The following is a 27,277-nucleotide window of genomic DNA, read 5'->3' on the forward strand; positions in this document are numbered from 1 at the left end:
ATTTCTTTCTATGGTATAGGTCGAGATATAACATTATGTTTGCGATGAAGTAATGCGAATTGAAAGTTCAGTATCTATGAATATTCAGAATACAGAATCATATCTAATTTTTAAACAAGTTTTAATACTTGTGTAAGCATGATAAATGAAGTTTATTTTTAATATTAAACAAATGTTGGTTGTAATAATTTTGTATACTTTAATAATTTATTTTCTGGAAATTGAAAATTGTTATGCATAGTATTTTTTCTTCATTTTACGAATATTGATATAATATGTGGTAAATTTTGGTTTGTTTCAAAATACGAGCAAGTCAACCTATTTCATGAAGTAAACAAATGTTGCGTTGCATATTCTGTATTATGCGAATGGTCAAGTTTTTGAAAATATATTTTGTTTTGCGAGCTAAAAAGTGAAATTTCCAAAATACGGTTATTTAGTGTTGAATATTCTTTATGTTATTCTGGTCTGCGCCTAGCAATTTCATTTTTAATGATGCTTGATTTCTTGAAATACCTTCGCAGAATGATTGTTGATGTAAATTGATTTTGTAATTGCGATAAAATTGCGTTTAAAGTATATTCGTTTTCTATATTTTTTGATTTAAACTATTTTTGATTACTTTATAAGCTTATAATTCTTCACATTTTGCGAAAATTATTTTATGAGACATTTCATTTCAGTCTTTAGAATCCAGCCACTGCATTGGCATTTTGCTTCATTCATTTGATCTTATTAATCTCAGTTGACTAATCTTGGAAGAACTTTGTTCTAGACAGTCTTTTTTATACTTTGTGAAATGTAGGTGTTATGTTTTTTGGTTTGGAATAGCTGTGATCGATTGATACGTTATGCAATTTTTTTAAAGTTAATGAAAAACTTACTGTTTGATTTTTACGCTTTATTGCAACTAAATACATGTAAAGGGGATGATTTGAAAAAAGCGCATGCATTCAGCAGTGATACTTTTTCGAGAGAAAATAGAATGATCGCTACAATTATAAAATATATATACATATATATATGAGTATATTGAATGTGAAATTAATTTTTTGAAGATTATATTGCATTTTCATAGACATAAAAGGACTTTAATCTTCAACTGCGCATATTGAATGTCATGTCATGACTTTGTAGGAATTGATGAGCTTGGAGGCAATTTTATATTTTCAATCTGCGCCATTACTTTTTGTTTCATTAACAAGATTGTTCAGTTGCGGCAATGGATGCAGGTATTTTTTAAAAGGCTGGGATTTTTTATATTAAATATTGTTATTTAGAGACGACGCGAATGTGATTTTTAGGCGATTTACGGGTTCATTGTTTGCATCCATTATATCGGCAGTATTTGCTCAACTGTGGAGACCCAAAGTTGGTAATTCTATTGTTGTACAACATAAATGATATTCATTTTTAGAATATGGATCCGTTTGAATACCTAGGACTGAGATTGCAAGGTCTTTCAGCCGCATTCATGTTACCACTGCTACTCACAACAGTATTCTTAATTTTCAAATAATAATGCCGACATAATTGTGAATGGTTTTTAGTTGTTTTGCCTGGGACCAATTTCATTATTGCTTTTTAATTATTTTCAGAGTGTGTTTGCTTTTGTAAATTTATTAATTCAAATGTATATATATTTATGTATATAGTTTTTTGATTTGCAGTTTCATCACACTCGCAGATTCCTTCATCAGAGTTTCTTATCGTTTTGAGAAACGTTTTGCTGGTGACATGCATTGTCGTTGAATTAATATTGGAAAGTAATAAGCATATCTCTTAGGCACCTTTATGTGAAGAGATGGTTTTCCGTTGTTGCATGGTTAATGTTGCTGCATCGTGTTTTCAGCCGTTTTCTGTTGTCTTGTTCATGCCAATTTATTTCGCTGCTGCGCATCTCCATCATGCGCTGGATAAGACTGACTTCGTCTGTGGATGGCGTCAAATCTTACGCGTGCATTGTACTTTTTTTGTAGTTTTAGTTTTCAATTTAAATATATATCTATATATGTATGGCATTATAAGTGTTTTTTTTCATAGGCGACCGACTTATCATCACTTACTTGTTTGGCGTTTACAATACTTTTATATATTTGCGTACACGTAAGGCAGAATTTGAAATGGTGGAAAGATTTCTAAAAAATTCTACTTTTTTTCATTGATAGATCACTTTATTTCTGCCTTTGTTTGCCACGCGTTGTGCAACTTCATTGGTTTTCCAGAACCAGAAATGTATTATTCTTTAAACGAACGTTGGAAGCGATCCGTAGTACTTTCTGTAACATTTATTGGCATTCTACTGTGGATGATGTCTTTGTATCCACTTACTAATCCATCTCTATACGGGAACAAATTGTTTGTTTGATAATAATTATTGACTATTTAGGCTTAGCGTTTTTATTTTTTGACTCTTTAAATTGAAACTTCAGTTTTCAAATTAGATAATATTTCGTAATAGTATTTTTCTTTCATAATTAGCATTAAAGGAAATATGCTTATTGTTTCGGTAAAAACTTTTGCATACCATATTAAAGTATCCGATTCATTAGTTTGTTGTACTGCAGTTACTCTACGTTGCTTTTACTGCTTATTCGTCGAAAAGTAAATTTGTTCAAATATTCATTGTATTGTAGTGGTGTTAACCTTACATATAAATAAATTATTTTTTCCATTTATTAAACATCAGAGGCGATCTGCATTCAATGGGGACTTGTGATTTTTTTAATATGTTTATACAATGCATATTGCGGGTGCATTTATCTAAACTGAATTAATTGTATAGCTTGGAGCTGCAGTATTGCTATCCATTTGATTCTTTTGAAGATTTCTCTTTCTATAGTTACTTCTGGTTACAACTGTATTAGCATTGTTTTTTGAAAGTTTTCAGGGACTTGAACTGCAGTATCACAGTTTACTTGAGAAGCTTCTTCAGTAGTAATATTTTATTTAATATTATTTTAAACTGAAAATTGTAATTGTGCAAATTCAACAGTTGTGCAACTGACATCTGTCATTTCATTTTCTTTGCATTGTTGATAATTCACTCACGATTTGATAAAAGTCTATTCCTAGTATATAATTTATTTTAATTAACAGGCTAGTGTTAGAAAATAGGATGTGCATAAAAGGTTGCCAGAATGCCAGTAATGAGCACTGATCAACACAAAGTGCTATTGCATTTCACCTAAATGAGAGGTAAATGTAAATGTTACATGATTGCTAGATATAAAGAAAAATTAAACAAATTAACCATACGCTTTTTGACGATAAAAGTTACAAAATCTGTTGATGTGCCATAATATGAAATTAGCATGTGATTGGATTTGCTGACAATAATCGCATTCCTCTCATAACAACAAAATCTGAAATATCATATATTTACTTTTATAAATATATTTTATAAAACAAACAGATTTATTTTGCTTTTCAACTGCTGTTTCTTATTTATAAGTGTTCAATTCAAATTGGTGAACTTATCAATATATTTTTATAATGAATATGACAAATAAATTTAAATTTTACCTTGCTGGAGAATTAGCCATGCTGTTGCCGTATTGAACAGAAATGAATGATCGCGAGCAGGTTATCTTGCATGGAAATTTGAAATTCACCAGTTGAAGTTCGATTCTTGCCTGTGGCGTTGTCTAAAGCTGTTACTGTTATTGAAACAGTTATTTTTAGCAAATTTAATGCATCAATTCATCAACATACCTTGAAAAGCCAATGACATTTACCTTGACCAGATTTGTTGATTGTCCAAGGTGTAGTTTCTATTTCGATATTTATTTTGCCACAGTCATCATTAGTCGCTGAAATGAATAAAATAAATCTATTTTAAAATTGTCCTTGATTTTTTGTATATTGTACGTTGTGCCTCTTTGCAGTATAGTCCCGCCAAGCCAACTGGGCAACGGCATGTGCTGCAGTTTTTTGGATCTGCGTAGCCATCAAATTCACATTCTAAAGGTTTGCACAAGTCTGTAAAAAATTGATGGAATATTATTTTTTGTCCTGTCAACTGTATACTGAATGAGCGGTACCGTTGCAGTAAATTAGATTAATGGTTTTTGCATCGTAAAATGAAGGAAAATCCCTTTGACCAAGAGTAGACCGATAGTTGACGTCAAGTGCACTGATTGTATTTTTGTTGATATTAATTGCAAAAGCCTTAATATATATGCATGTATTTGTAGTGATATTTTTCATAGGAACAAATAATCCAAACCCTGGGTCCGTAAAGCATTTGTGATCCATAGTCAAACGGAATAACGTTGACCAAAGCGATATTATTCGTTAAGCGATAGAAATTGCTCCGTGCATGTGGTTTAATGTTACCATGATGTATATTGATAAATTTATCTCTGTCAGGTCGATTTTGTTCGTGCCACACCCCAAGCGCGTGCCCAATTTCATGGCAAACAATGCCAGCGCTTTCACAGCCTGTTCCTATTGAAATTGGCTGTTTCCCACCAATCTTTCCAACATATGAATAACAGCTGAAAAAAATATCCATAAAATTTGTTTTTAAATTTCCGTCTACTCTTATTATTTTTTGCATTAAAATTATCATTATTTCTTTATCAATTATCATTTGCATTATTATTCATAAATTTTTAATTGTTTTGATATATTAATTGAAGCTATACCCTGATCCTTTAAAAAATTCCATATAATCTCCTGTAGGATGGTTGTCTTGGCGAACAAACTTCAAGCATGTGATCTTCTCCCATTGTTTAATGCCTCGTTCTACGGCGTTTGTATCTACTAAAAATGAAAACAACTCATCTCATTCAAATATTTGTTAAATATGAATAATGGAGCATAATTCTCCAGCTATTTAAGCAATTATTCAATCTGAGCCGCTTTTATATTTGGATATGAACTAATTTGATTTTTTAAAATATTTCTATATACTTTTAGCAATTAAAAATTGAATGTATTTATTATTATGAATATTACCTTATAAAATTAAAGGTTGAAATTAATCATTTTTTATAAATATTTCAAGTATTTAATGAACAGATTACCACCACTTCTTGTGTTGATTGAGTATGGAATTGTACGCTTCCAGCGACTGAATGCATTTCCAGTAACCATACCACGAAGTGTACTAGAAGTGAATACACAGACCGTTAATATTCAACTGTGGATGCAAAAGTGGTATTCATTAAGCATATTTTATAAATATAAATGAAGTCGAATACATTCGCCATTCTGCATAATTTAATATGATAACAAATGTTCACTTTTAGAATTCTTAATTTTAAGCAGTTTTAAAAGCACCTTGAACAATGATATGAAATCTGTTACTTCAATTTCATTCAAAAGTGCAACATAATTAAATAAATAAGAATTTGCACGGTCAAATGCAAATGAAATGTAACTTTAACGTAAAATTAAATAATGTGAACAGATCTGAAAATAAAATAAGGTAAAACTAAAGATGTTCTTGAAAGCAACGTAGGAATTTTTCAGTTAATACGCACTCTGCATCAGAGGAGTTTTTGAATATCTTTTTTTCCATCACTTTCATTTGATCGACAGTCAGAAGAATATCTCCTTCGAAAAGGTTTGAATTCTCTTCTGGATTCTAAAATTAAAAAAATATTTACATGAAATGAATTTGATTTCATATTTGCATTGCTTCATTGAATGTTGTATCTGAAACTGTTTGAAGTGTGGCATTCCTGACGTTTTCCATAAATCGAAAATACGCATTGGCTGTTGTTTCATTGAACCCTGCTTGAGATTGCAGTTCTATCCGAAATAATTCAGAAGTAGACTAAACCAAAAAAACAAAAATTAATGAGCTAAAGGAATAAATATTATAAATTCTCAAGAAGAGAAATAATAATAATTAATTAAGGAACTTACGAACATTGTTGCGTTATTTTCATATTGAAGCGAACGTAACGAATGCTTTGATTTATAACCATTGAAAAATAGGAACATCATCAAGTAGATGACGTTCAGTTTAACGGATGCCATTTTTGATAAATGATTAGCTGTAATAAACTATTATTAATTATACAGCTGAAAAATTTTATGCGGAAAACAAAATTATAGTATATAATCTTGTTCATTTAAACAACAAACTTCTACTAATAACGAATATTACTTCCATAATGAAAACTATTGTAATGATTTGCTTCAACTGGATCATTTCCAATATTTAATAAGTTTATTTGAAATGCGATATATTTTATTTGTCATTTTCAAATGCACTCTTTTAGCATGATACTAGATATGTTTAAAAACTATAGAACTAGAAGCGATGTGTTAATGATCCCAAAGTCTGAATAACAACACCACATTGGTTATCTGATATTCGACGAAATATCACCATTAGTATGGTTGTAAAACAACGCTATATCATAACAAAGGCGGCTATATGCTTCTGGATAAATTACTGTTATGAGAATAATTTATAAACAACACAAGAAAAAAGGAATGAGGAAATCTGAGGAGTGTATAAGTTGTTATAAAACGAGGAAAAGTGTTTTTGACCATTTTAATTGTATTTTAAATATATAAAAAATTAGAAATAAGTGATGCACTGAAAAATGCTGATGCCACACCAAATTGATGGATGCAATTTGTGAGAAATAACAATAATGATCCTGGGTTTTGCTTTTACAATATTTCTGATTATTATTATTATTATTATTATTATTATTATTATTATTATTATTATTATTATTATTATTATTATTATTATTATTATTATTATTATTATTATTATTATTATTATTCATGTAATTTACGCAAGTTCTTTTATATAACATATGACAATTCCATATCAATCTTGGAAAGCTTTATAAAATTATTTTTACACTTTTAAAAGCTGAAATGAGGTATTTATAAATTTCGAGTGCCTGCTTTTAGCTAAATGTTGAAAAAAACAGTCGAAAACAGCCTGTGCGAAGTTATTTCATCTACAACTTTTATAATAATAGAATTTACTTTGATTTTAAATAAATATATGCTGAATAACAAAATGGACTTAGTATTTATATCTGAAACAAAGAATTATGTAAAATTCTCTATGTTGGAACTCTGTATTAGAGACAGCTTTATGCTTAATGCTTTACTACCTACAAAATTACTATAACTGTGTTTGGTGTTTAATATAATTGAAAATCAAAATGTAGATGCAAAAATCTGGCGTCAAAAAATATCATACCACAAATAAATATGTTTTAATTATTTGTTTTTGCTAATGTGATGAAACCAGAAGTTTATTATTTGATTGTTCGTTGTCTTAATTATTCTATTATTTATTAATTATTGTAACATTATATTGTGATTGTTACATTAGTTATTTGTTATATGTATAGTTAATATTGTCATGTTCATGTTATCTGTATGCAATGTTTAATTATTCAGATTGCATTTTCTTGCCTTATTATAATCTAAGCTTAAAACCTAGGAATTTATTGTTTACTAGCCCGTAATTTTGCAGTGAGAAACGCAAGTGCTCCGTGACCTTTTATTCTCATCTCAGCTTTTGTTGTGAAACACTGTAGATGAATAATGATCTCGGTGGTATTAACGGAAGCGTAGAAATGAAAGAAGCAGAGAGTCTTAATATTATATGGTGAGTTATTTGCTTAGTACATATAGTGTCAATGTAAAGCCAGGACAGGATGGTTAAAAACCGAACTGCATTATCTAGAGTGAGATGCTACAAACAGTGAACTGAGGATACGATACCAGCGGCGGGTAAGCACGTCTGTGTTGAATTTAACTTTATATATATCCGTTTTAATTCAGTAGGAAAAGTCTTATAATATTAAACAAGAAAATACTTTGTGATTGCATAATATATTTATAATTCGTTACAATTCTTCATGTATATAACAACTGTAGGCATTAATTTATATGAACCTAATTATCAAATAAAATCAGCAATATAAATTTCCTCAATTTTTGCTAATCAATAAGTAAAATAATTTTAAATGCGAATTTTTGTTTTTAAATGCAACAAAAAAAAGTTTAAAATCAAAACAAAAAATGAAATATAGCAAAAAAAATATATCAGTTATTGTAGTTTTTGTTATTAATTAAAAAATTGAAAACATGCTTTTATTATTTTTTGTAAATCAGTTTATCCATTATTTTTCTTAATTTTGCATTATTTAATCTTAAATTTATTATTCGTATAACGCAAATGATCACGAATGCGAACAATCAACGAAAATGAACCGCTCTTGATAGCACCGTTGAGTTACAATTGCAACAATACTACAGATATTTTAAAGCGATAAAAAATTGTTTAAAAATTATTATTTTAAATAACGCGAGATAAAGTTATTTATGAGTTATGAAAATTTGAAAAAAATAAAATTTCAGAGTTTTTTTTCAACGCGCGTCAACTTAACCTGAATAATTTTACCTAATTTTCACATTTGCAAAACTATTTGAGATTACTGTGTAACTTACGCACCGTTTTGATCTTCTGGTTTTGGTGGCGACGGTTTTCATTTTGAAATAATTTTCACCCAAATGGCCTAGAATTCCAACACAATCAATTGGAAAGTGATAAAAAGATTTATTTGTACATATTAAAAAAATAAATATTGCGAAATTGGTAATGGAATATGCAGAAAAGATTTTGTCATTGCATTGTTTATTTATTTCATGCTTCTCTTTGAAATTGAAGTTAATCTGAACAAGAAGCATAGCGCAGTACTTTGCTTGTGGTGATTTTTCTTTCACTCATTGTTTTTCCAAACATTCCTGTGATATCGGGACGCTCTTGGCGGTGTGTGTCACTGATTTCATTGCACGTAAGCCGATTATTTCTTTTCTATTTTTTTCTGTTACTTTGATTAATTTATTATTTTGATTTTTTGGTAAAAGTTATGATTTCAAGTTTTTTTCTTTCAATTATGTATATATATACATATACATATGATTGATTGTTTAATATTTTCACTAAAAGCAGGTAAGCCGTGTGTTGATTGCTAGTTTTGTTTTTCGTAACAAGCGCAGTTTCTTATTGTTGTTGTTGTTGTTGTTGATCAGCTTTACCGAGTTGGTTTTTTGTCCGTTCAGATTTGATGGAACAAGTGCAACAGCAGCAGCAGAGTGAACAGTTGTTTGAAAAGCAGATGCTCGAATCGTTGCCTATGACTGAAGTAAGACTTTTTAATGGAAGTTGCTATTTAAAATTAAAATTGCGTCTTTGTGTTTTACTTTTATTTTTGGGATTAATAATTTTGGGTGAAATGTCGCGTTTAAAAAAGTGAGCACGGATTTGACCTTGTGTATATGTCTAAGCGTATGTGTTTACTCAAGCTAGTGAAGTAGCACGTTCAGTTTATTTTGATAACGGTGCTTAGTCAGTTTTTGAGCATTTTGCTATTTGTTCATTTTTCTTATCGATTTCGAACTTCACCATCACGCTTTCTGAGCAAAATTGACCAACTCTTGTCTGTATGTGGACGGCCGTGAAGGGTGGGTGTCTTTCGCGTTGGATGAGATTGTTGAAAAATGTGATATGACATTTCAGCTACAACATCAGCCGTTACTGCAGAGTGATTCCAATTCAGGTCTTGGCGTTAGTTCTGAATCCAAATCTCTGCCGAACGTGGTTTGTTTGTTTGTTTGCTTATTTATCAGTATTTTTATTATTCAACTAGTATTTTCTCTTCAAGACAAGCGAAGGTTCCAATCAGAGCAATCCTGCTAATGATACGGCCGTTACGCCGGAATCTGTTACCCCTGATCGGAATGTTGGAGTTTCGACGTGCTGTTTGATTGAGCAAAATGTGGCCATTACCACTCCGAACGAGTCGAAGAGTGGGAAACGCCCGGCGCGTAAGCGAAAATCCCAAATAGGCACCGTCGATAATGCCACTTCGCCTGGTTCGAAAAACATCCGTAAACTTGACGAATTTTTCTCTACAGTAATTGTTGCTCTTGTTCCGTCCAGAGAATTTTCCATTTACAATTGGTTTTGTTTTTATTTTTCAAATCGTTCTTGCAGGATACTGTGGGCAGATCGTCTCAGGCTAGTCAACGCGGTGTGAAAAATGCAAACTCAGGTCGCTTGACTACTGGATCTGGTTCTAACGTATGTGGTGATGCAGTTAAGCATGCGTGCTTTGGTTATTATTATTATTATTATTATCATTATTGCAGCTTGTTGTTTTAGGCGGGAAATGCTGATTCGGACAGCAATTCATTACCTGGTGCGTTTGTGAGTTACGCTCTTGCGAACAGTCGCAGTTCAAATATTGAAGGGAATTATCATTTCGCTATGTCGGTTGGAAACAACGTTAGCGATAACATATCGCCTCCGTTGAATCTCGCCTATCAAGAAACCGGTGTTTCGACTCAAGTTTGCACATTCATAAATGATGTTTATTTGTGAATTTTATTTAAAATTTTTTTAAAGACTGATTTAACTATGCAGCATTTGAACGACCAAGTACGAGTGTTGAAAGATCAAGAACACGTAAAGCTGTCATTTATCACTTTTAATTAGCCAGTTGTAGAAAAAATTTTTTCTTTCTTTCTTATTTCTTTTCTCAGATGATATGTGAACTTAATGCTCGCTTGAATCATCAGATGCAGCGTTTGAGCGATGCAGAAGCAAGAATGGAAAAATGCAAAGAAATCGAAAAGAAATTATTGATTCAGCAGGTTGAAAACAGTGATTTTTCTTCTTCGCGTTCTTCTTCAGCATTTGTTCTGCTTTTATAGTCGGTTATGGAACGTAAACAGCGGCGTGAAAAATGTATGGAAGATCGACTTCGCTTGGGTCAGTTCGTTTCCGAAAGGCGTGGCACTCAGTTTGAAGACATTTGGAGTGAAGGATACGCATTTTTGGAAATGAAGAAAAAGCTGCAAGCTATCAACGCCGAACGAGAGGAGATTGTTCGTTTGACGGCTTTGTTGAGGTTAATCTAATTTTTTTTGTCTCCTTTTTCTTTTTCCTTCTTAAAATTCTTACTTCAATTCGAAATAGCGCGTAACTGCTTGAAATTGTCTAAAGGAATCGATTTCATTTCTATCGGTCATGACAAATTAGGATTGAAATTTTCTAAAAATTTTCAAAACAACTCAGCAGGTAAACTCTGGAGAGAAAATTTTTTTTTCATTTCATCAACAATATTCGCATTCAGTTAGTTCAACGTAAGTAGATGAAGGTATTTCACACGTGGCGGCGGTTGGTTTGAGAAGTTGCGTCCAATGTAATTACTGTAAATAGCCTGCAGGTTGCACGGAGAGTGTATACTGTAGAATTGATTTTCCTCTCGGATAATCACGGGTCTGATGAAAAAAACTAAAATCTAAAAATGAATTCTGTTTTGAAAATGTTATAAATATGAGAAAAATGCGTGAGTACGAAGGAGAGTGATCAACGTTTGGCTAATTTTTCAACTGACCATATTACGTTGCCGAGTGGAGCTTTGTGGATGACACAGCAAGTGATGATAATTCAATTACCGCCAAAATTCCAAATACGATTTTCATTTTATTTTTCACATTTCGTCGATTATCAATATATTTTTTTTATTTTCAAAATTGTTTGTTTTCAAAAATGACAAAATTGGTGTACATTTTTTGAAAATGTACGAATTTCATTGTTTATGATTGTCGTCAGCTGTTTGTCATCGGTTCAAAATGGAAATGAATTTCATCTCAGCCACCTTCAGTGATGATGATGAAGTTTTCGGTGCGGATAAAATCAATAACAGTGAGACAAATGTCTTTCATTGTTAATGGACAAGGAATGGCCTTTCGAGTAGCAGAAGAAATTTTTTTTAATTTCTGCTTTGTGGAAAATTCTCATTGAATTTTATTCTTCTCGAAGGGGGTAGATTGAATATTTTTGGCAGAAGAGGAATTGAACTCTATTTTGCAAAGATGGCGTGGCGTGTTGCTTGCCAGCTGTCGTCGGTATTCTTTCAAAATACCGTCAACAGTAAGTACAGTGTAAGCAAGGTTTGTTGCATAAAATAAGCCTTGTAAATTAAAATAAGACATGTTAATTAAGAAGCTGCTTTTCTCTAGATGTATTGTTGTTGGCATATTGATTGGATTGACTTTGAGACAGAAATATGTCTTTTTATTGGTTAGTCTTAGTTGGTATGACACCGATGAATTCCTAGTTGTTCCTAACGTTGTTTATTTATGATGAATAAGAATTTTATGCTGAATGTGATTTTTTCGAATAACGAATATTGTAATCTGACTAATTTTTTACTTTTTTATAATTTTTGTTCCGGAAAAGATTTTAATCAGAAGAAATAAATAGTCGTAGTAGTAATATTTATTAGTAGATTCGATTAGATTTTATAAAAATAGTGAAATGTTATTTTTCAATTAGGTTAAACTTAAGCAATTTTTAGGTTATTTATGAAATTGTTGTTTTAGGAAAAGAAAACCATTGTCATCAAGTGCGACGAAACGACTTTCTGCTTCCGGTTCAGCTAGTGGTCAAAATCACACTGGTGCCACGAATGACGGGTTCACCAGACCGGAACTGCTCTCTCAGTAAGTAGTAGCTGTAGTAGTGAGAGTTTTGTGTGAATTTTCAAATGGAGCAGGATGTAAGTAAAATCTGCTTCATTTTAGGTTATCCGCTCAAGAATATTACGAACAAGAGGAGATATTGAAACTTCGCAAAGAGCAACTGAAGAAGGAAGAAGCCGAACTTGGAACTGAACAAGATCGTCTAGAACGTGAACGCAACTTGCACATGAGAGAATTGAAGCGGATTCAAAATGAAGATCAATCTAGGTGTGGTCATTTGAAATTTATTTCTTGTTGTTGCTCTGATAGCTTATTGTAATAATTTTGTCAATTTTCATTTTTCTTAGATACAAAGATCACGAGTGTTTGAAAAACAATCGCTACGTGTTGTTGTCTTTACTGGGCAAAGGTGGTTTTAGTGAAGTTTGGTGCGCTTTTGATTTGGACGAGCAACGATATGTGGCGTGTAAAATTCACCAGGTGAATCGGGAATGGAGAGAGGAGAAAAAATCCAGCTACGTCAGGTATACATGATATGCGTGATGTTTGTCCACTTTTGTGCCATTCGTCATTGCGCCTACTTGCGACTTGTTTAAGGCACGCATTGCGGGAGAAGGACATTCACAAAACTTTGGATCATCCGCGGGTGGTGAAGCTGTACGATGTATTTACTATTGACGTGAACAGTTTTTGTACTGTTCTTGAATACTGTGACGGAAACGACCTGGACTTCTACTTAAAGCAGAACAAATGCATTTCTGAAAAGGAAGCACGATCCATTATCATGCAAGCCATCAGTGCCCTCAAGTACCTCAACGATATCAAGCCACCTGTTATTCATTATGACTTAAAACCAGGTTTGTTTGTTTGTTTGTTTATCAATTGATTTCATTGTTTGTAACTTTTTAATAAATGGAACTTTAGCCAACATCTTGCTCAGCTCTGGTACTGCTTCCGGCGAAATTAAAATAACAGACTTTGGTTTGTCGAAAATAATGGAAGACGATAAATACGATCCTTCTGTGGGAATGGATCTCACTTCTCAGGGTGCCGGCACGTACTGGTATATGCCTTGAGTTTGATGGTGCTGTTTGAAGAAAAGAATAATTTGAATTTTATTCTTAGGTATCTTCCTCCCGAGTGTTTTGTTCTCTCTAAAGTTCCGCCTAAAATTACCAATCAAGTTGACGTGTGGAGTATTGGGGTAATATTCTACCAATGCCTCTATGGACAACGAGTATGTTTTTTTTACTTTCTTTTCATTTAATGAGGCTGCATTGAAAAAAAAATATATACATTCACATATATTTTATCTGTATTTCAGCCATTTGGACACGACATGACACAGGCTAGTATTTTGGAGAACAAGACCATTTTGCGCGCTACAGATGTTGTTTTTCCACCAAAACCTTACGTATCGAATGAAGCGAAAGTATTTTATTTTATTTAAACAATAATGTGTAGACTGTTACGTTAGTGCACGTTAATTAGTGCCGACATTACTATACACGAGAGCTCAGAAAGAATTGTATATTTTATTTCATTTGAAATTTTCTCTTCAAGGATTTTATTCGATGTTGCCTGCAGTATCGTAAAGAAGATCGAGCTGATGTGTTGCAGTTGTATAATCATGAATATTTAAAACCGAAAGGTTGGAAGGCACAATCGACTAGCAACGCCGCCCAAGCACAGGCGCAAATTTATTCTGATACGTCGTCAGTGGTGCACAATAACCCATCCTTTGGTGGACAGTTATGAATTATTAAATATTAATAATATTACCCTTTTTATAATTTGCATTTTCTTGATGTTGCATAAAATAAGAGCTATTAAATTGTTTCACCTCTCTTCGTAGAGTGTTTCCTGGTTCGTTTATTTTTTTAAAAAAGTGTTTTAAAATTGTTTTACGCCATGCTGTGTACAGTTAGTTAGTCAGTACAACCGAACGTGTGATTTCTTATTTTGTTTATCGTTTGAAATGTAGATGCAAAAATTTGCCGAAAATTTTCTTGTTGATTTGACGTTGAAAATTTTGTATTTATTAATTTCTTTGTATTAATACGGACTGCCGTTTGTGTTGATCAACGTTCGTTGTTTATTCATGTAAATTTGAGCAATACAATGAAATGCAGAACGCTAAATGAAGTATTTCAGTGAAGAAGCTGTTCTCATTCTCAGCTTTCGGTTTCTGCTTGCTTTCTTCAAAAGTGGAAGACATCCAGAGCAAGATTTTATTTTCAATTTTCTCAACGCGTCAGGATTTTATTATTTTTTTCATACACCAAGTGACTTTTGTTTGTTCATTGCTTTTGGGTATTTATTTGATGGAAAGCAAATGATAAAATAAATTTTTCTCAGAACAATAATCAAATGTTAAAAGCTTTTTCTTTTTATTATTATGCAAAATAGATTGAAAACAATCAGATCAAAAGTTGGTGTCTTCTAGTACGCTGTGGAAAGTGGTAGGGAGGGGGGGGGGAGGAGGAGGAGGAAGGAACTGAGAATGGCAACGAACAAATACGAACAACAACGGATAAAACAAAGCTTCCCAGTGGAACATGCACGGCATATCTGAATTTTCCTTGGGGATTCGAAGCTTCGTCAAAGTTTGTTCAAGCAAATAACGCTCTGTGAACAGTTGCTATTCCAAACTGCACTGCAAATTAATTAATTGTCAGCTTTGAATGATCGACGAAATTGAAGCATTTCACTTTGTTTGCTTTTTACTATGAGCTTTCTTCTCACTTTCACATTCTTTGTTTCGTTGCATTCACTATTCTTATCATCATCAATTGTAAATAAAGAGCTGGCAGTTTTTATGCTAATTAATTGATCAAATTAAAATTTATTCATCCAAATAAATTCTTTCACAATTATGATGTCTAGCATTCAGAAAGGCTGCATGCACATTTTGTGTTGTATGCAATTGAAATAGAAATAAAAATTTAAATATTATATTTTGATAATTTTAACTTTTCGAAGAATTTAGTTTGAAATTTATTGGCTTTATCTGTTTTTGATTTGCCTGTATTATTTATAAAATGGTTAACGGGGCATTTTATGTTAATTAAACACGAAGCAAACATATTATCGTGCAGATATTTGCCATTTTGTAGTGTTGATGCAGTTTCGTGTGAATTGCCAAGTAGGTCGGGCCGCAGTTATTATTATTATTAGTTATGGAAAGCGGCCGAATGAAAAATATTCACCAATGCTTTGCTTGTGAGCATTATTTTCATTTTACCAGTTTGAAAGTGTTTTGTTTGCAAAATGCTACACAAACAACACCAAATCAAATTTATACAATTTATGCACAAACAACTGCATAATTTTTTTTGGAATAATTTCCAAGTGAAAATTTCATATCCAAGCGATAATTTTGATAAATGAAAATTTCGAAACTGAACAGTCGAGGCGAAAACGTACAATTGATTTGATTTAACAACGTTTAATGGATCAAATGATTGTAATAATTGGAAATGTTGACCGGCTTGTTGACCGGCGCCAGTACTGGCCACTGACGTCCACGTGATGGTCAATTGCTCGCACTCGACTTGTCCATTTTTATATTCATTCTTCTGGCAGCGTTGCGTCAACTGATCAACCAAACCGGAGGCTAACCGTAAAAGCTTGTCAGTGAACAGACATACAGCGACAGACACAAGCGCTGAGAGACAGAGACAGAGAGTGTGAATTGACTGTTCAACGCCGGTTTGTCAGTCGATTTTGAAAACGCAAATAGCACAAGCATCAAGAGGCGAGAAAGACTTGCCCCCCCTCCTCTCTGTGTATGTCTGTGTGTGTGTGTGTGCGCGTCTGCTTGTCTGTCTGTCTCTATCTGTATTCTCTCATTATTCATTTATACGGTCTGCATTTCTGTGCTCATCTACCTCTCTCGACCTCTCCTGTGCTCATCTTTTCCCCTTTCACCATCATATAAACCATCCATCATCTACTGTGTGATCATTTAAATAAAAACAACTCTATTGGTTCTTTTGTAACATGACACTGAATTCAGCTTACATGTTGCTCAGTAATATTCTGCTCACGCTTGTTTTCAAAGGTAAGCAGCAGCATTACTGATTTTATTACTAATTCGAACGCGAGAATAATTTTTCCCAAAAGTACAAATCAATCTCCTCCATTCAGTCAATTTTATTCATCAATTTTTTGCCTTTTTATATAATTAGCGTTTTTCTTGATCACTATGAATGTAAGAAAATTACTGAAGAAAAAAAGACTTTTAATTGAAATTCAGTATTTAAGCAGAAAGAATTTCAAAATGATTGCAAGTCTCTATTTGCATGAACTATGTATATTATATTGGCTGTGAAAATAATGCACCTATTTGCACGCGGGAATGTGGTGAAACATTAATTAGAATTAAACAATAAAATTCAAACTATGCAATCAAACAAACGTAATTTCAAACCCTATTAGCAATACTTGTGTGAAACTTTTATTATTAAAACACTACAATTAAATTTCACATCAGTCGCGCAATTTTCTTAATTCACCACTGTGATTTTTGGATAATTTTGGAAAATCTGATTTCGCTTTCATCAAAATGTCACAGCTCTTCTTCGATCAAATATACATTCAATATCCCATTTGTATATAACTGTTTCTTTGTTAAGTTTGGCAACATTCAAAAAATGCTTTTTTGTTTCAAGTTTTTACAGAAACACAACCAAATATTGATTATATGGAAAAGATATTTTTTGATGATAAAATTTTTAAAACCAGAATAATAAAAGCAAATTCACGCTGCAAAGAAATTGAAATAATGTATTTGGATTTGAACGTTTCAAAAATTTTACCAATTTCATTCTACGAAAAGTAGATTTAATCTTATCTTGCACATATCTTATGATCGCTGATTCGATTGAAAGACAAAAAAATGCAGACTAAGTTATTTTTGATCTTTTTCACAAAATGCTGAAGTGAATTTCTTTCTCTTGAAGCGTGAAATCTTACTTTCTTCATAATTTACTTACTTATTGTTCATACTGTAATTTGATTATGACAATAATAAATTAAAAAAATGAAATTACAAATGATGTAATAATAAATTATTGTTATGTTGACAAAAGTTCCATTATTTTTGAAAATTTTGCAAATTTTACTTCATTTTTATACTATTTTTCTTTCCAACATTGATTTCAGCTCAATTTAAATTTAAAATTATGCTGTTAGTTGAATATATCATTATTCTCTTCTAATCGCAAAAGAGTTTTCATTAACATTGCTTTTAGAGATTAATTGTTGTGCACCCCAACCTGGTTATAATCCTGTGGGAAATTTTCGAGACTTTCTTGGTGGAAATGTTATGAGCGAAGGTCCCATTCCGCGTGGTATGATTTACCATTTCATACATCAAGTGATGCTTTGAATAATAAATATGCTTATGAGCATAAATCATTACTTTTTCGGTCATAAAAATAATAACAATAACAATCAATTTGAATTACATTGAAGTTTAGAATTAAACTTTGACCATAAATAGTAACATAAACAATAGTACCAACAGTACAGTAAATAGTACAAATAAAATGCATATTTTGTAAAAATATATAGCATACTTATAAATCTTAAATTTACAAGAAAAAATCTCACTGAAGTTTACGTTTTAAATAAAGTAAAAAGTTTAATAATACACTTTCATAAAATTTGTTTCTTACTTCTGTTAACTGTGCCAAGTTGAATGAAATAGCATATTAAACTTTATTTGCTAAACAGTTTTGAAATTTTTTGTGTGCTCTATACTGTGTCAAATAATGCACGAATAATATGTTTAGCTTACAGCTTTCCAACAACAAATGCGATAGCACCTTATGGAAGAGGTTAGACATGTTGCTTGCTAACTATTTCTATTATTATTTAATCATTTTAAATAAATAAATATATATTTATATGGATTTTCTAGTTTTAAATTATTTTCTATAATGCTGCATCTTAAATGCATGAAACTATAAATTTTCACGAATTTTTTTTGAAATGTATTTTTGCATCATCAATAAATTTGCTTTTTTAAAAATAGTTAAAATTACATTTAAAATTATTACTGCACTTTATTAAGTCAAGTAATAGTTGCAGAATTTCTTTAGTGAACGAACTGCCATTAACAAGCAAGAGAGCGACCACGGGAAGAGGTTAGAAATATTGTTCATTGGATACTTTATAAATTATATAAATACGCATGTTGCAATCTCATATTTCTCACTTGTACAATAGTTATTTCATCAAGTTCTATTTTAAAAGTTGAAAAAGCACCAAAGTAAGTTTTGAATTAATTTTTTTTCAAAAGTAAGTTTTGTCGCATGTACAATATTTCATTTCATTTTATATTATATTATATTATAAAATTCAGGCTTATGCTGTATGAAGCTTCAAATTATACAGTAACATTATTTGATCCTTTTTACATGTACTAGTAATTGTGAAAATATAACTATAATCATCATTAAATAAAATTTCTTTCTGTTTATGAAATAAAATTGAAAAAAAAATTAAAGTTGGTAGAGGCCAAGTGAAATCAGCCATGGATTTGTACTGCGTCAATTTTGATTCATTATGTCGTTGGCACAACGCACCTGATGATCAATTAGAATTTTACCGAGCCGTTGGAACGCCAAATTTAAATCGACTTCAAATGCTAACTTCCACCTCAGTTCCACCGCAGCCACCGTTCATCTATGCAATGACAACCCAAGCCCTTTCACCTACAGTATCTGCTCGCCTAGTTAGCGATTCAATTCCATGTCAAGAAGGACAAGGTCAGCTGCGATTCAGGTAATTTTACGCTTTTATGTTAAGCATTGCGTGAAGAGATGATGCAAGCGCTGTCTATAGATACTGGACAACTCCAATGATAAGAATTCGTGCCTGCGTAAGAACAGTTGGATATGTTGCGTTCATTTATTGCAGTCCGAATGTTGTTGTCGGAAATGCAGGCTCAACTATTGTCTATATTCCAGGTCCATACACGCAACCTTTCGAAGTGAGCAATAGAAAAACGAAGTTTAAATTATAAAAAAATTTAATTTTAGCTTGTTATTATTGCTGATAACTTTGTTTACAAAGATAATAACTTACAAGGCGGCCTTGTCATAATCGATAACATTGAATATTCTGCAGCATTTTGTGCTCCAAGTACGAAGAAACAATTGATCTTTAAAGCGCATCTCTCATGAAATTATCAATTACTTATTGGAAGTGTTAATTAGATATTTTCTCGCAAGCAGCTGCACAATCTTAATTACACTGTGATCCGTTTTATTAATATTTAAACATAATAATAATTATTATTATTATCATATTTTGAAACGTTTAATGAATATATAATATGAACTTTTATAAATTTTTCTTTTTCTAGACAATCAACAATATCAGTCCAGCATTGGTCCATCATTGCGAGTATAAATTTTTATTTTCAAACATACTTTATAGTTTTAAAATTAAAATATACACTTTAATTTAAATCAGGTTGGTCTGAGAGGAGTTTATGGAGATGAAACTGTGCCACTCGTACTGAAGAGTCCATGCCTTGCACTGAATTGCAAATTTGACCATAATTTATGTCAATACAAAGCATTGCCTGATTTATCTTTTTGGAAAATTGGTAAAGGACTTGTTCAGAGTGGCAATTCTGTCATTCCGGGTGACGCTTCTTTATTTCCATTCAATTCGAGTAAAATTAATGCAATTTGTGTTTTTACAAAACAATAGATGATCATTGGAAATTTTCAGACAGCAGCTATGCTTACACAGAAGGTCACATCCTGTCTGCACGCCTTGAGTCGAAGCCATTCCTTTTGCAGGATGATTCATTTTTGAAATTTTCCTATTACAAACCTAATCCAATGTCTATCCTTCATCTGTACGCCATGAAAGTGGGAGAAATAAGAGAAACGTTACTTTTCAGCGCTCCAATGGTTGAAAACATGCAAGCACATTTCAGGTGGATTGATCACGCAATTTTCCTCAAAGCAGGAGCATATAACAAAGTAGGCAATTTGTTTTTATAATCCATTGAATAACTTACAGTTAATTAATCATTCAGCTTGCACCAACCAGTTCAAATATTAAAATAATAAATTTCAAAAAGTTGGACTTTCTGAAAATTTTATTCCATTGAAAAAATTTCTAGCACTCTTTTCAACTTGGGCAAAGTCTTTTCTCACTGAGCGTATTTATTTGGCAGAAATCAATTCATATAATAATAATAATAATAATAAATTTCTATTCATTCAAAACGGCGCTTTTATCTTGTAGAAATTTTTTAGGTTACGTTCGAAGTTCGCAACCTGCCTTCAAAAGAGCTTGTTGGTCTGGATGAGATTCAGCTGTTGGATGCGAACGGTTGGCCGTCGATTTGTCGCTAATGCTTTAGCATTGTCATTTGCAAAAGTATTAATTTTTGAGTTTGTTATGCCATTTTATTTTTTCAATCGATTTCGATTAAACAAAACAACACACTATGTCATATTTTTTCATGTACGATGAAAGTCACCTTTTAACATTCGGGAAAGGGTTTTCTTGAATTGAACATTCGCTAATGCATAGCAGAACGGATTGATCGGTGAATTCATATAGCACAAATAATAGCTGACCACGTAAACCGTTTTCGGTACGCAGTCTTCACAAAACCCGTATATAGTGGCGAGCACGTAGAACGGGGTCCAGAAAGCGACGAAAGCCCCAAGAATTACAGTAATCGTGCGCAGTGCTTTTCTGGCCCGATTTTCTGACTTCGACTTTCGATACATCAAACTGTTGCTACTTCCGGCCTGTCGGGTTGGCATTCTGCCAAAAAGCCGACTAACCGTCGCTTTGGAAGCTTGAACAAGGCCGGCGTGTGGCAACAGCTTTGCCGTATCCGCTGTCATTGTATCTGACTTTTTTGCCTCATCGTTGGTGTCTTCTTTCGATTCGACAGGTTTTTTCACTTTGGGCGACTTCTGAAAAAATCCAGGATGATATTCCCAACGAATTTGAAATCGACCAAATGTCCAACGTCGTTCATGACCCTCGTGTTCATATATAATGCCTGCATTTTTGATGATATTTCTATGGGATGAAAAATCTTCTTCGTCTGATTCTTGCTTGATATCATTCGACTTCGGCTGAGCTATTTTGCTCATGCGTTCTGGTGAAATTTCTAATATTGTCTCCCAGGCGCACTCATTTTTAGCCAAAGAGGCTACTTGACAATTGGGCTCTGTTGAATTATGATCATTATCCGACTGTGGTTTTACGTTTGCATCAACGTAGGGCAGTGTAGAAGCGGCGTTAGCGTAAAGCAGAGTCGGTTCTTGATCCATTCGTACAGATCCACTAGCCGATGGAGAGAGGCTTTTCGGTGATACGGTTTCTTTGAGTGCGATGTCAAGAAAGAAAAATTCCTCTGGACTTTTTAAAGAAGGATAATCAGAATCAATGTCGGCAATGCGATTGAAATTTAAACTCAAGTTTCGTTTGGTTGCTTTCATGGCTTCCTCAGCTAAAACTACATGGCACTCGGGTTCGCTGAGTCGGTTACGTTTGAGAATCACAGACATTGCAGTGGATTTAGGATTTGGCACGTCTCCATTTGGGGGGCTATTGCAGCTATTGTTTGTTTCATTCATAAAAGACACTGATTTTTCCAAAGGTATCAAATTGTCCAGATTTTCACACAAAGCTTCTTCTTTTTTTTCTTTGGGCATGTTATCATACTGAGATTGGCTTGAATCGGACGGTTGGACCTTGTTTTGCATTTTTGCGGCATCACTTTCATCGGTACTGCAAGCAGAACTGGAGCTGATATTGTTCACGGCAGGCAAAAGTGCTTTTCCTTTAGCGGCAGCTGAGGATGATTGCTTAGCAGATGTGTGGTTTCTTGAAGATTTTGCAACTGCGGATGTGCCAGCTGGAGTTTTCGCATGTTGCGCTCCGGATGATCCTTCACTGTGCTCAGGTGTAATTTGTGATGAATCGTCTTCTTCTTTTAAAGTCGACGATTTCATTGTCAGCGGCGTTGTGGTTGCTCGCAGTGCACAGATTGCTTGAAAACGTTGACGCTTTTGTTTGGATTTGAGATGCAAATTCCTCGCTGCACGATATATTCCCGCGTAAAGGATGATCATAACAATTAACGTCGACCAGTAATAGCTGATGTACATGGACATGTTGAAGTATGGATCAACCATGAACTGCACCATGCATTCGTGTTCAGCCAAAACACGACCTTGTCCACTGAAGTAGCCCCAGCCAAAAACAGAAATGAAAAACAGCAAAGTGGGAACAAGCCATGTGATCGCAATGATCACTAGCACTTTGCGTTGTGTGCGCCAGTTGCGATATGTGGTTGGGATTTTTACAGAACAATATCGATCGATAGTGATAAACAGCACTGTATATGTACTTGCTAAACATGCACTGTAATCTACCGACAACCACAGATCGCATAAAAACCATCCCATAGTCCACTTTTGTCCATTTAAAACATAAATTGAATAAAGAGGGAAACCTTCCAAACCGATAAGAAAATCCGATACAGCCAATGAAAAGATGAAATAATTGCTCGGCTGGCGAATGTTTTTATCAATGTAGAAGGAAATCATGACCATCAAATTTCCAACAACTGTGATAATGCTCAAACTGGCCGTGATCATGCCAAGAATAATAATTTCAGTGAGAGAATATGGCGATGACCAGTCGAAATTTGCATCAGTTGAATTTCTCAAAGTGTGGTTAACGTTGAGCGCCGGCATATCAATCGTACCGATTGCAGGGTTCATTTTGAACACCAGCTTAGAAATCAACAGCGATTCTTTCTAAAAGAAATTGTTTTTAAAGTTCTATCAACCATTCACTTGAATTGAAAACACTTTTTTGTCAGATAAAAAAGAACTGAAAATAAGATGATTTCTTTTTTTTGAAGTAAAGCATCACTTAAAGCTTACTTAATAGTTATCAATTTAGCTGATACATAACAACAGGGACGCAAGAAAAACAAACATTGAATTGGTCTATAAATAGCTTTGGTGCGTATAAGCATCCCACAGAACATTTAAACAGAATCTGAAAAGTTTTAATTTCAAAAAAACCGCAGTTTTTTGCATTACTTGCGTAATTTTATGCTGATTAAGCGTTTCACTTTAATTAACTTATCCTGTTCAATTTTTGCTGTGATTTATAAGAAAAAAGATAAACAGCAACACAAATTGAACAATGAGCTTTTCTATTAGCTGACTATTGGAAGATTTCCAATGTGAATTGCCCATTGACTTGAAAGTATGCTTAGGAAGGGTAGCATTTTGCGAAAGAATGTGCTCAAGTGAGATGGATGATCATTAAAGAAAACTGCTCGTGCGTGAACTACAAGCCAAGTTTTGGAAAATGTATAGTTCAATTTGAGCACAAATGTCAAATGCCCTTGATATTTTTTAACACGGATCGACTTGGAATACTGTCGTTTGAATGTTATATGAAAGCAGTGGAATAATTTTAATGATTTCATATCGACGAACGGAAAGTAAAAGCTAGCATAAAAACTAACCGTTGGGATCCTTGTGAAAATAATAAGGAAATTGATATGAGTGATGAAATTTGCATTGTTAATGGGTTCGTTTAGTATAAGCATTGACATAGCTTTCCACATGTAAATTATTATAAGAAAAAAAATTTTGATTTTATAGAGCAGTTTTTTAATCTAATATTGGCATAGCAACCATTGTATTTCACCTTTACAAGCTAAAGAAAACAGATCAATTTATGCATATATATATATTTTTATTTATTTATTTATATAGCCATGCTATTGGAATTACAGAAATAATTTCAAATAATTGAAAATGTTTATTAATTTAATTTATTAAAAATTTGATTATTTCCACGTTTCAAAAATGAGTTAGTTAAGTTCTCTGTGAAATCACATTTCAAAATGCTGATTTACAATGATGGTAAAATTTTCCGTTCAGTTAAAAAATTACGCAACAGAATGCCGTACACATTTTCATATGCATAATTTTATTGTTTTAAAGTAATGGATGTTTGACAAAAAGTAAAATAGAAATATTAGCATCAGCTTTATTAAAAACGTACTTAGTTAAATAACAATTTGAACAGTTCTTAAAAATTATATGAGTATAGAGTCACTTTTTATGACCATCCAGACGTTTACAACTGACAACTGTAAAATAAAATAAATCAGTTGAAAATCAGTTTACATTATTACTCAAAGTTACTTTAAAATCAATATTTAATTTGATTTATATTCATAGTTTTGGTTTCCTACTGCATGTTAAGGTACCTGACAAAGAAATTCACAACTATACTTCAGTTTTGTGATCGACGAACAATTAACTGTCTGTGATTAATGACTGCATTTTGTATTTTAAGAATAATTATCTCATTTTGTGTTCAAAATAAATATTTCTTCTCTCCGTAAAATGCAAATTTTTAAAAAAGTTCATTTTAAATATTACATGCCTAAGAAAAGCATATGAATTCCCAAAAAGAAAATTCCCCCATTACACAACGGCATTATGCTGAATGAAAAATATTTCAGATTACCTGCTTTCAGAACTAATTTTTTTAAATATTATCAAAATAATAAATACAAATTTAGTAAACAAAATTAAACATCTAATATAGATAAAGAATAATAAGAGGAATTGCACAAAATTAATAAAACAGTAAAAAATTACAACTATTTATTATATTGTCTTTGAAGTTACGTCATTTAGAACGCAATAGAAAACTGGGATATCTGTTTCAAATATATTTTTCAAGCTTATTTATAAATAAATATTTATTATTACATATTCATAATAGGAAAAACAATAGGGTATATATTATTTAAAATGCAGATTTTCTTTGTTCTATTGTAGCTAAATTATTAAATGTTGAAAATTTACAATACTAAAAATGCATGCTTTCTAACCTGACCAAATAAAAGATTAGCATAAATTACAAAAAAACTTTCTTAATGAATGAATGTCAGATTATAATATGAATGACCAAACATTAAGAAAGCTTCAACTTAATTTTCTTGAACTTACAGCATCAACATCAACGCCAAGCAGCGAATTCCTGGCCAAATGTAGTAATAGTGGTTATTTGCGCTTAATATAAAAGTGCTGCTTAATATGAACGTCATTTTCTTTTGCTTATTCTTATAATAGATGTTTATTTATTTATAAATAGGTACTGTATTTTGAAATTCAATTAGAATAGATGATTTTGTGGAAAGTTTCAAACAGGATCATTCAAGAAAAAAGCAATTGAAAGAATGCTTCAAATTCCGGTCAGTGTTAAGCTGAAGTCATTTTTAAATTAGAGAAATGTTTTTACTCAGTAAGTTGTCCATTAATTATTCAAGATGTGTCAAGGCAAATCGTTTCTCTGATTGCTCTTTCAACAGCAGCTCTCTATTATCTTTTATTAGGTTAAAAGTAATTTCTCTTATCTTTCAAATTACTGAATTTGACAATGATCATCTTATGCAAATGATATGCCTAAGAGATGTTTATTAACTTTTCCTGCTTTTCTGCTATTAACTTTTTTATAAATATGCACATATACATTAAAGAAAAAGCAAATATTTAGGGAAATAACAACAGTTTGAAGATTAATTTTAATATTTAATTTCTTTTTCTCACTATAATATTGATTGTAAATACATGACATTATTCTAATGTCTGAATTCACTAAGTGCATTGATTTCAAAAAATTATTCATAAATAATTTGATAGAAAGCTCACAGTATTTGCTATTCCTACCTGCATTTTATATGTATACACGTGAATATGTTATAATACATTCACAAAATTTATCAAGTAAATACGGCCCCCTTTAAAATTTGAAATTTCATTTTTTTGTATTTTATTTAATTGCATTTTTGTATTATAAACATTGCAGTATTTATCATCATTTTTATTATCTGATATTATTAGTATTACTAATATTCCATTTTTCAAATTTCAAAAAGTAATATGAATAGAAAAAGAAAAATAAACGTACAACAGAGTGAAACTGCTAAATCATAACATTAAATAATGTACTTTCATGTATTATAGTGAATCATCAAAAAGAGTCTAATGAAGGTTTAAACATACAACATGGATAACTGCCTGTAAAATATAAAAATACTTTTATATTGGAAATGTGAAGGCAATTTTATAAAAATAAATTAGAAGCTGCATTTTAAGTTGTCTTTAAGCTGAACAATTGAATTTTTTATACTGGAGCGATGCACTGCCTTTTAAGGATATGCTTAAAAAATTTTCTACACATTTAAATTAAATAATAAGCAAAAATATTTATAAATGAATCAATATGTTAAAAATTAATTCATGCATTGTCTTTAGAGAATATGTGACGTCAGCAAATTCAATACGCAGAACAATAATCAACTTTTGCTAATTTCCAAAAAAGGAAATAATTTTTCTTATCTACTCATCACTAGCCTTCTTGACAGCTTTTCAGGGTTAATTAAATGGAGCGATTTTTTCGCAGATGCCATAGTCCTAATTTAATTTCATGTTCCGCATATTTGAAGAGTGTTTTATTGAATTTATCAAAATTGGATCCATTGACAAACTTAAATACCATAAGCAATACACTGACTCTCAAACGTGTAATTTCTCTTATTTTTTCAAACAATTCTTACTGACATTAAAAAAGTTAAGATTATTTTTTTATTTTCAAGGTACTACTATTTAAAATACATTTCAAAACTGCTCATTATACAAATACCCAATCTTTGTCATTTGTGCAAAGCATTAATCAAGCCGCTAGATGA

At 31.9% G+C, this 27,277-nt stretch overlaps 7 protein-coding genes across 7 annotated transcripts; 4 read left to right on the plus strand and 3 right to left on the minus strand.

Annotated features, from left to right (window-relative positions):
- Positions 1–1,143: 1,143 nt before the first annotated feature.
- Tsp_00924 (CAAX prenyl protease 2) lies at positions 1,144–1,752 on the plus strand. Its single transcript, XM_003376649.1, has 5 exons — positions 1,144–1,232; positions 1,281–1,371; positions 1,418–1,498; positions 1,599–1,633; positions 1,671–1,752. The coding sequence occupies exons 1-5, from the start codon at positions 1,144–1,146 to the stop codon at positions 1,750–1,752; spliced, it is 378 nt and encodes a 125-aa protein (XP_003376697.1).
- Positions 1,753–3,183: 1,431 nt separating this feature from the next.
- Positions 3,184–5,991, minus strand: Tsp_00923 (zinc metalloproteinase nas-34). Its single transcript, XM_003376650.1, has 13 exons — positions 5,878–5,991; positions 5,672–5,785; positions 5,464–5,593; positions 5,388–5,418; positions 5,031–5,113; positions 4,650–4,767; positions 4,229–4,499; positions 4,023–4,170; positions 3,871–3,981; positions 3,715–3,812; positions 3,526–3,647; positions 3,254–3,365; positions 3,184–3,222 (listed from the first exon to the last, which is right to left on the minus strand). Exons 1-13 carry the CDS (start codon positions 5,989–5,991, stop codon positions 3,184–3,186), a joined length of 1,491 nt encoding a protein of 496 aa, XP_003376698.1.
- Positions 5,992–13,024: 7,033 nt separating this feature from the next.
- Tsp_00922 (serine/threonine-protein kinase TOUSLED) lies at positions 13,025–14,247 on the plus strand. The gene is made up of 6 exons (XM_003376651.1): positions 13,025–13,346; positions 13,414–13,546; positions 13,615–13,726; positions 13,814–13,921; positions 13,954–13,971; positions 14,053–14,247. The coding sequence occupies exons 1-6, from the start codon at positions 13,025–13,027 to the stop codon at positions 14,245–14,247; spliced, it is 888 nt and encodes a 295-aa protein (XP_003376699.1).
- A 909-nt stretch (positions 14,248–15,156) lies between these two features.
- Tsp_00921 (hypothetical protein) lies at positions 15,157–16,404 on the minus strand. The gene is made up of 3 exons (XM_003376652.1): positions 16,380–16,404; positions 15,916–16,156; positions 15,157–15,295 (listed from the first exon to the last, which is right to left on the minus strand). Exons 1-3 carry the CDS (start codon positions 16,402–16,404, stop codon positions 15,157–15,159), a joined length of 405 nt encoding a protein of 134 aa, XP_003376700.1.
- A 1,875-nt stretch (positions 16,405–18,279) lies between these two features.
- Tsp_00920 (conserved hypothetical protein) lies at positions 18,280–20,873 on the plus strand. Its single transcript, XM_003376653.1, has 7 exons — positions 18,280–18,332; positions 18,586–18,641; positions 19,005–19,281; positions 19,342–19,489; positions 19,975–20,179; positions 20,239–20,381; positions 20,775–20,873. Exons 1-7 carry the CDS (start codon positions 18,280–18,282, stop codon positions 20,871–20,873), a joined length of 981 nt encoding a protein of 326 aa, XP_003376701.1.
- A 108-nt stretch (positions 20,874–20,981) lies between these two features.
- Tsp_00919 (putative muscarinic acetylcholine receptor gar-2) lies at positions 20,982–24,133 on the minus strand. The gene is made up of 2 exons (XM_003376654.1): positions 23,726–24,133; positions 20,982–23,306 (listed from the first exon to the last, which is right to left on the minus strand). Exons 1-2 carry the CDS (start codon positions 24,131–24,133, stop codon positions 20,982–20,984), a joined length of 2,733 nt encoding a protein of 910 aa, XP_003376702.1.
- A 1,352-nt stretch (positions 24,134–25,485) lies between these two features.
- Positions 25,486–26,602, plus strand: Tsp_00918 (conserved hypothetical protein). Its single transcript, XM_003376655.1, has 4 exons — positions 25,486–25,588; positions 25,832–25,921; positions 26,229–26,312; positions 26,553–26,602. Exons 1-4 carry the CDS (start codon positions 25,486–25,488, stop codon positions 26,600–26,602), a joined length of 327 nt encoding a protein of 108 aa, XP_003376703.1.
- The last annotated feature ends 675 nt before the right edge of the window (positions 26,603–27,277 follow it).

This window comes from Trichinella spiralis (assembly GCF_000181795.1).
Source record: "Trichinella spiralis strain ISS 195 chromosome Unknown Scfld4, whole genome shotgun sequence".
NCBI lineage: Eukaryota > Metazoa > Nematoda > Enoplea > Trichinellida > Trichinellidae > Trichinella > Trichinella spiralis.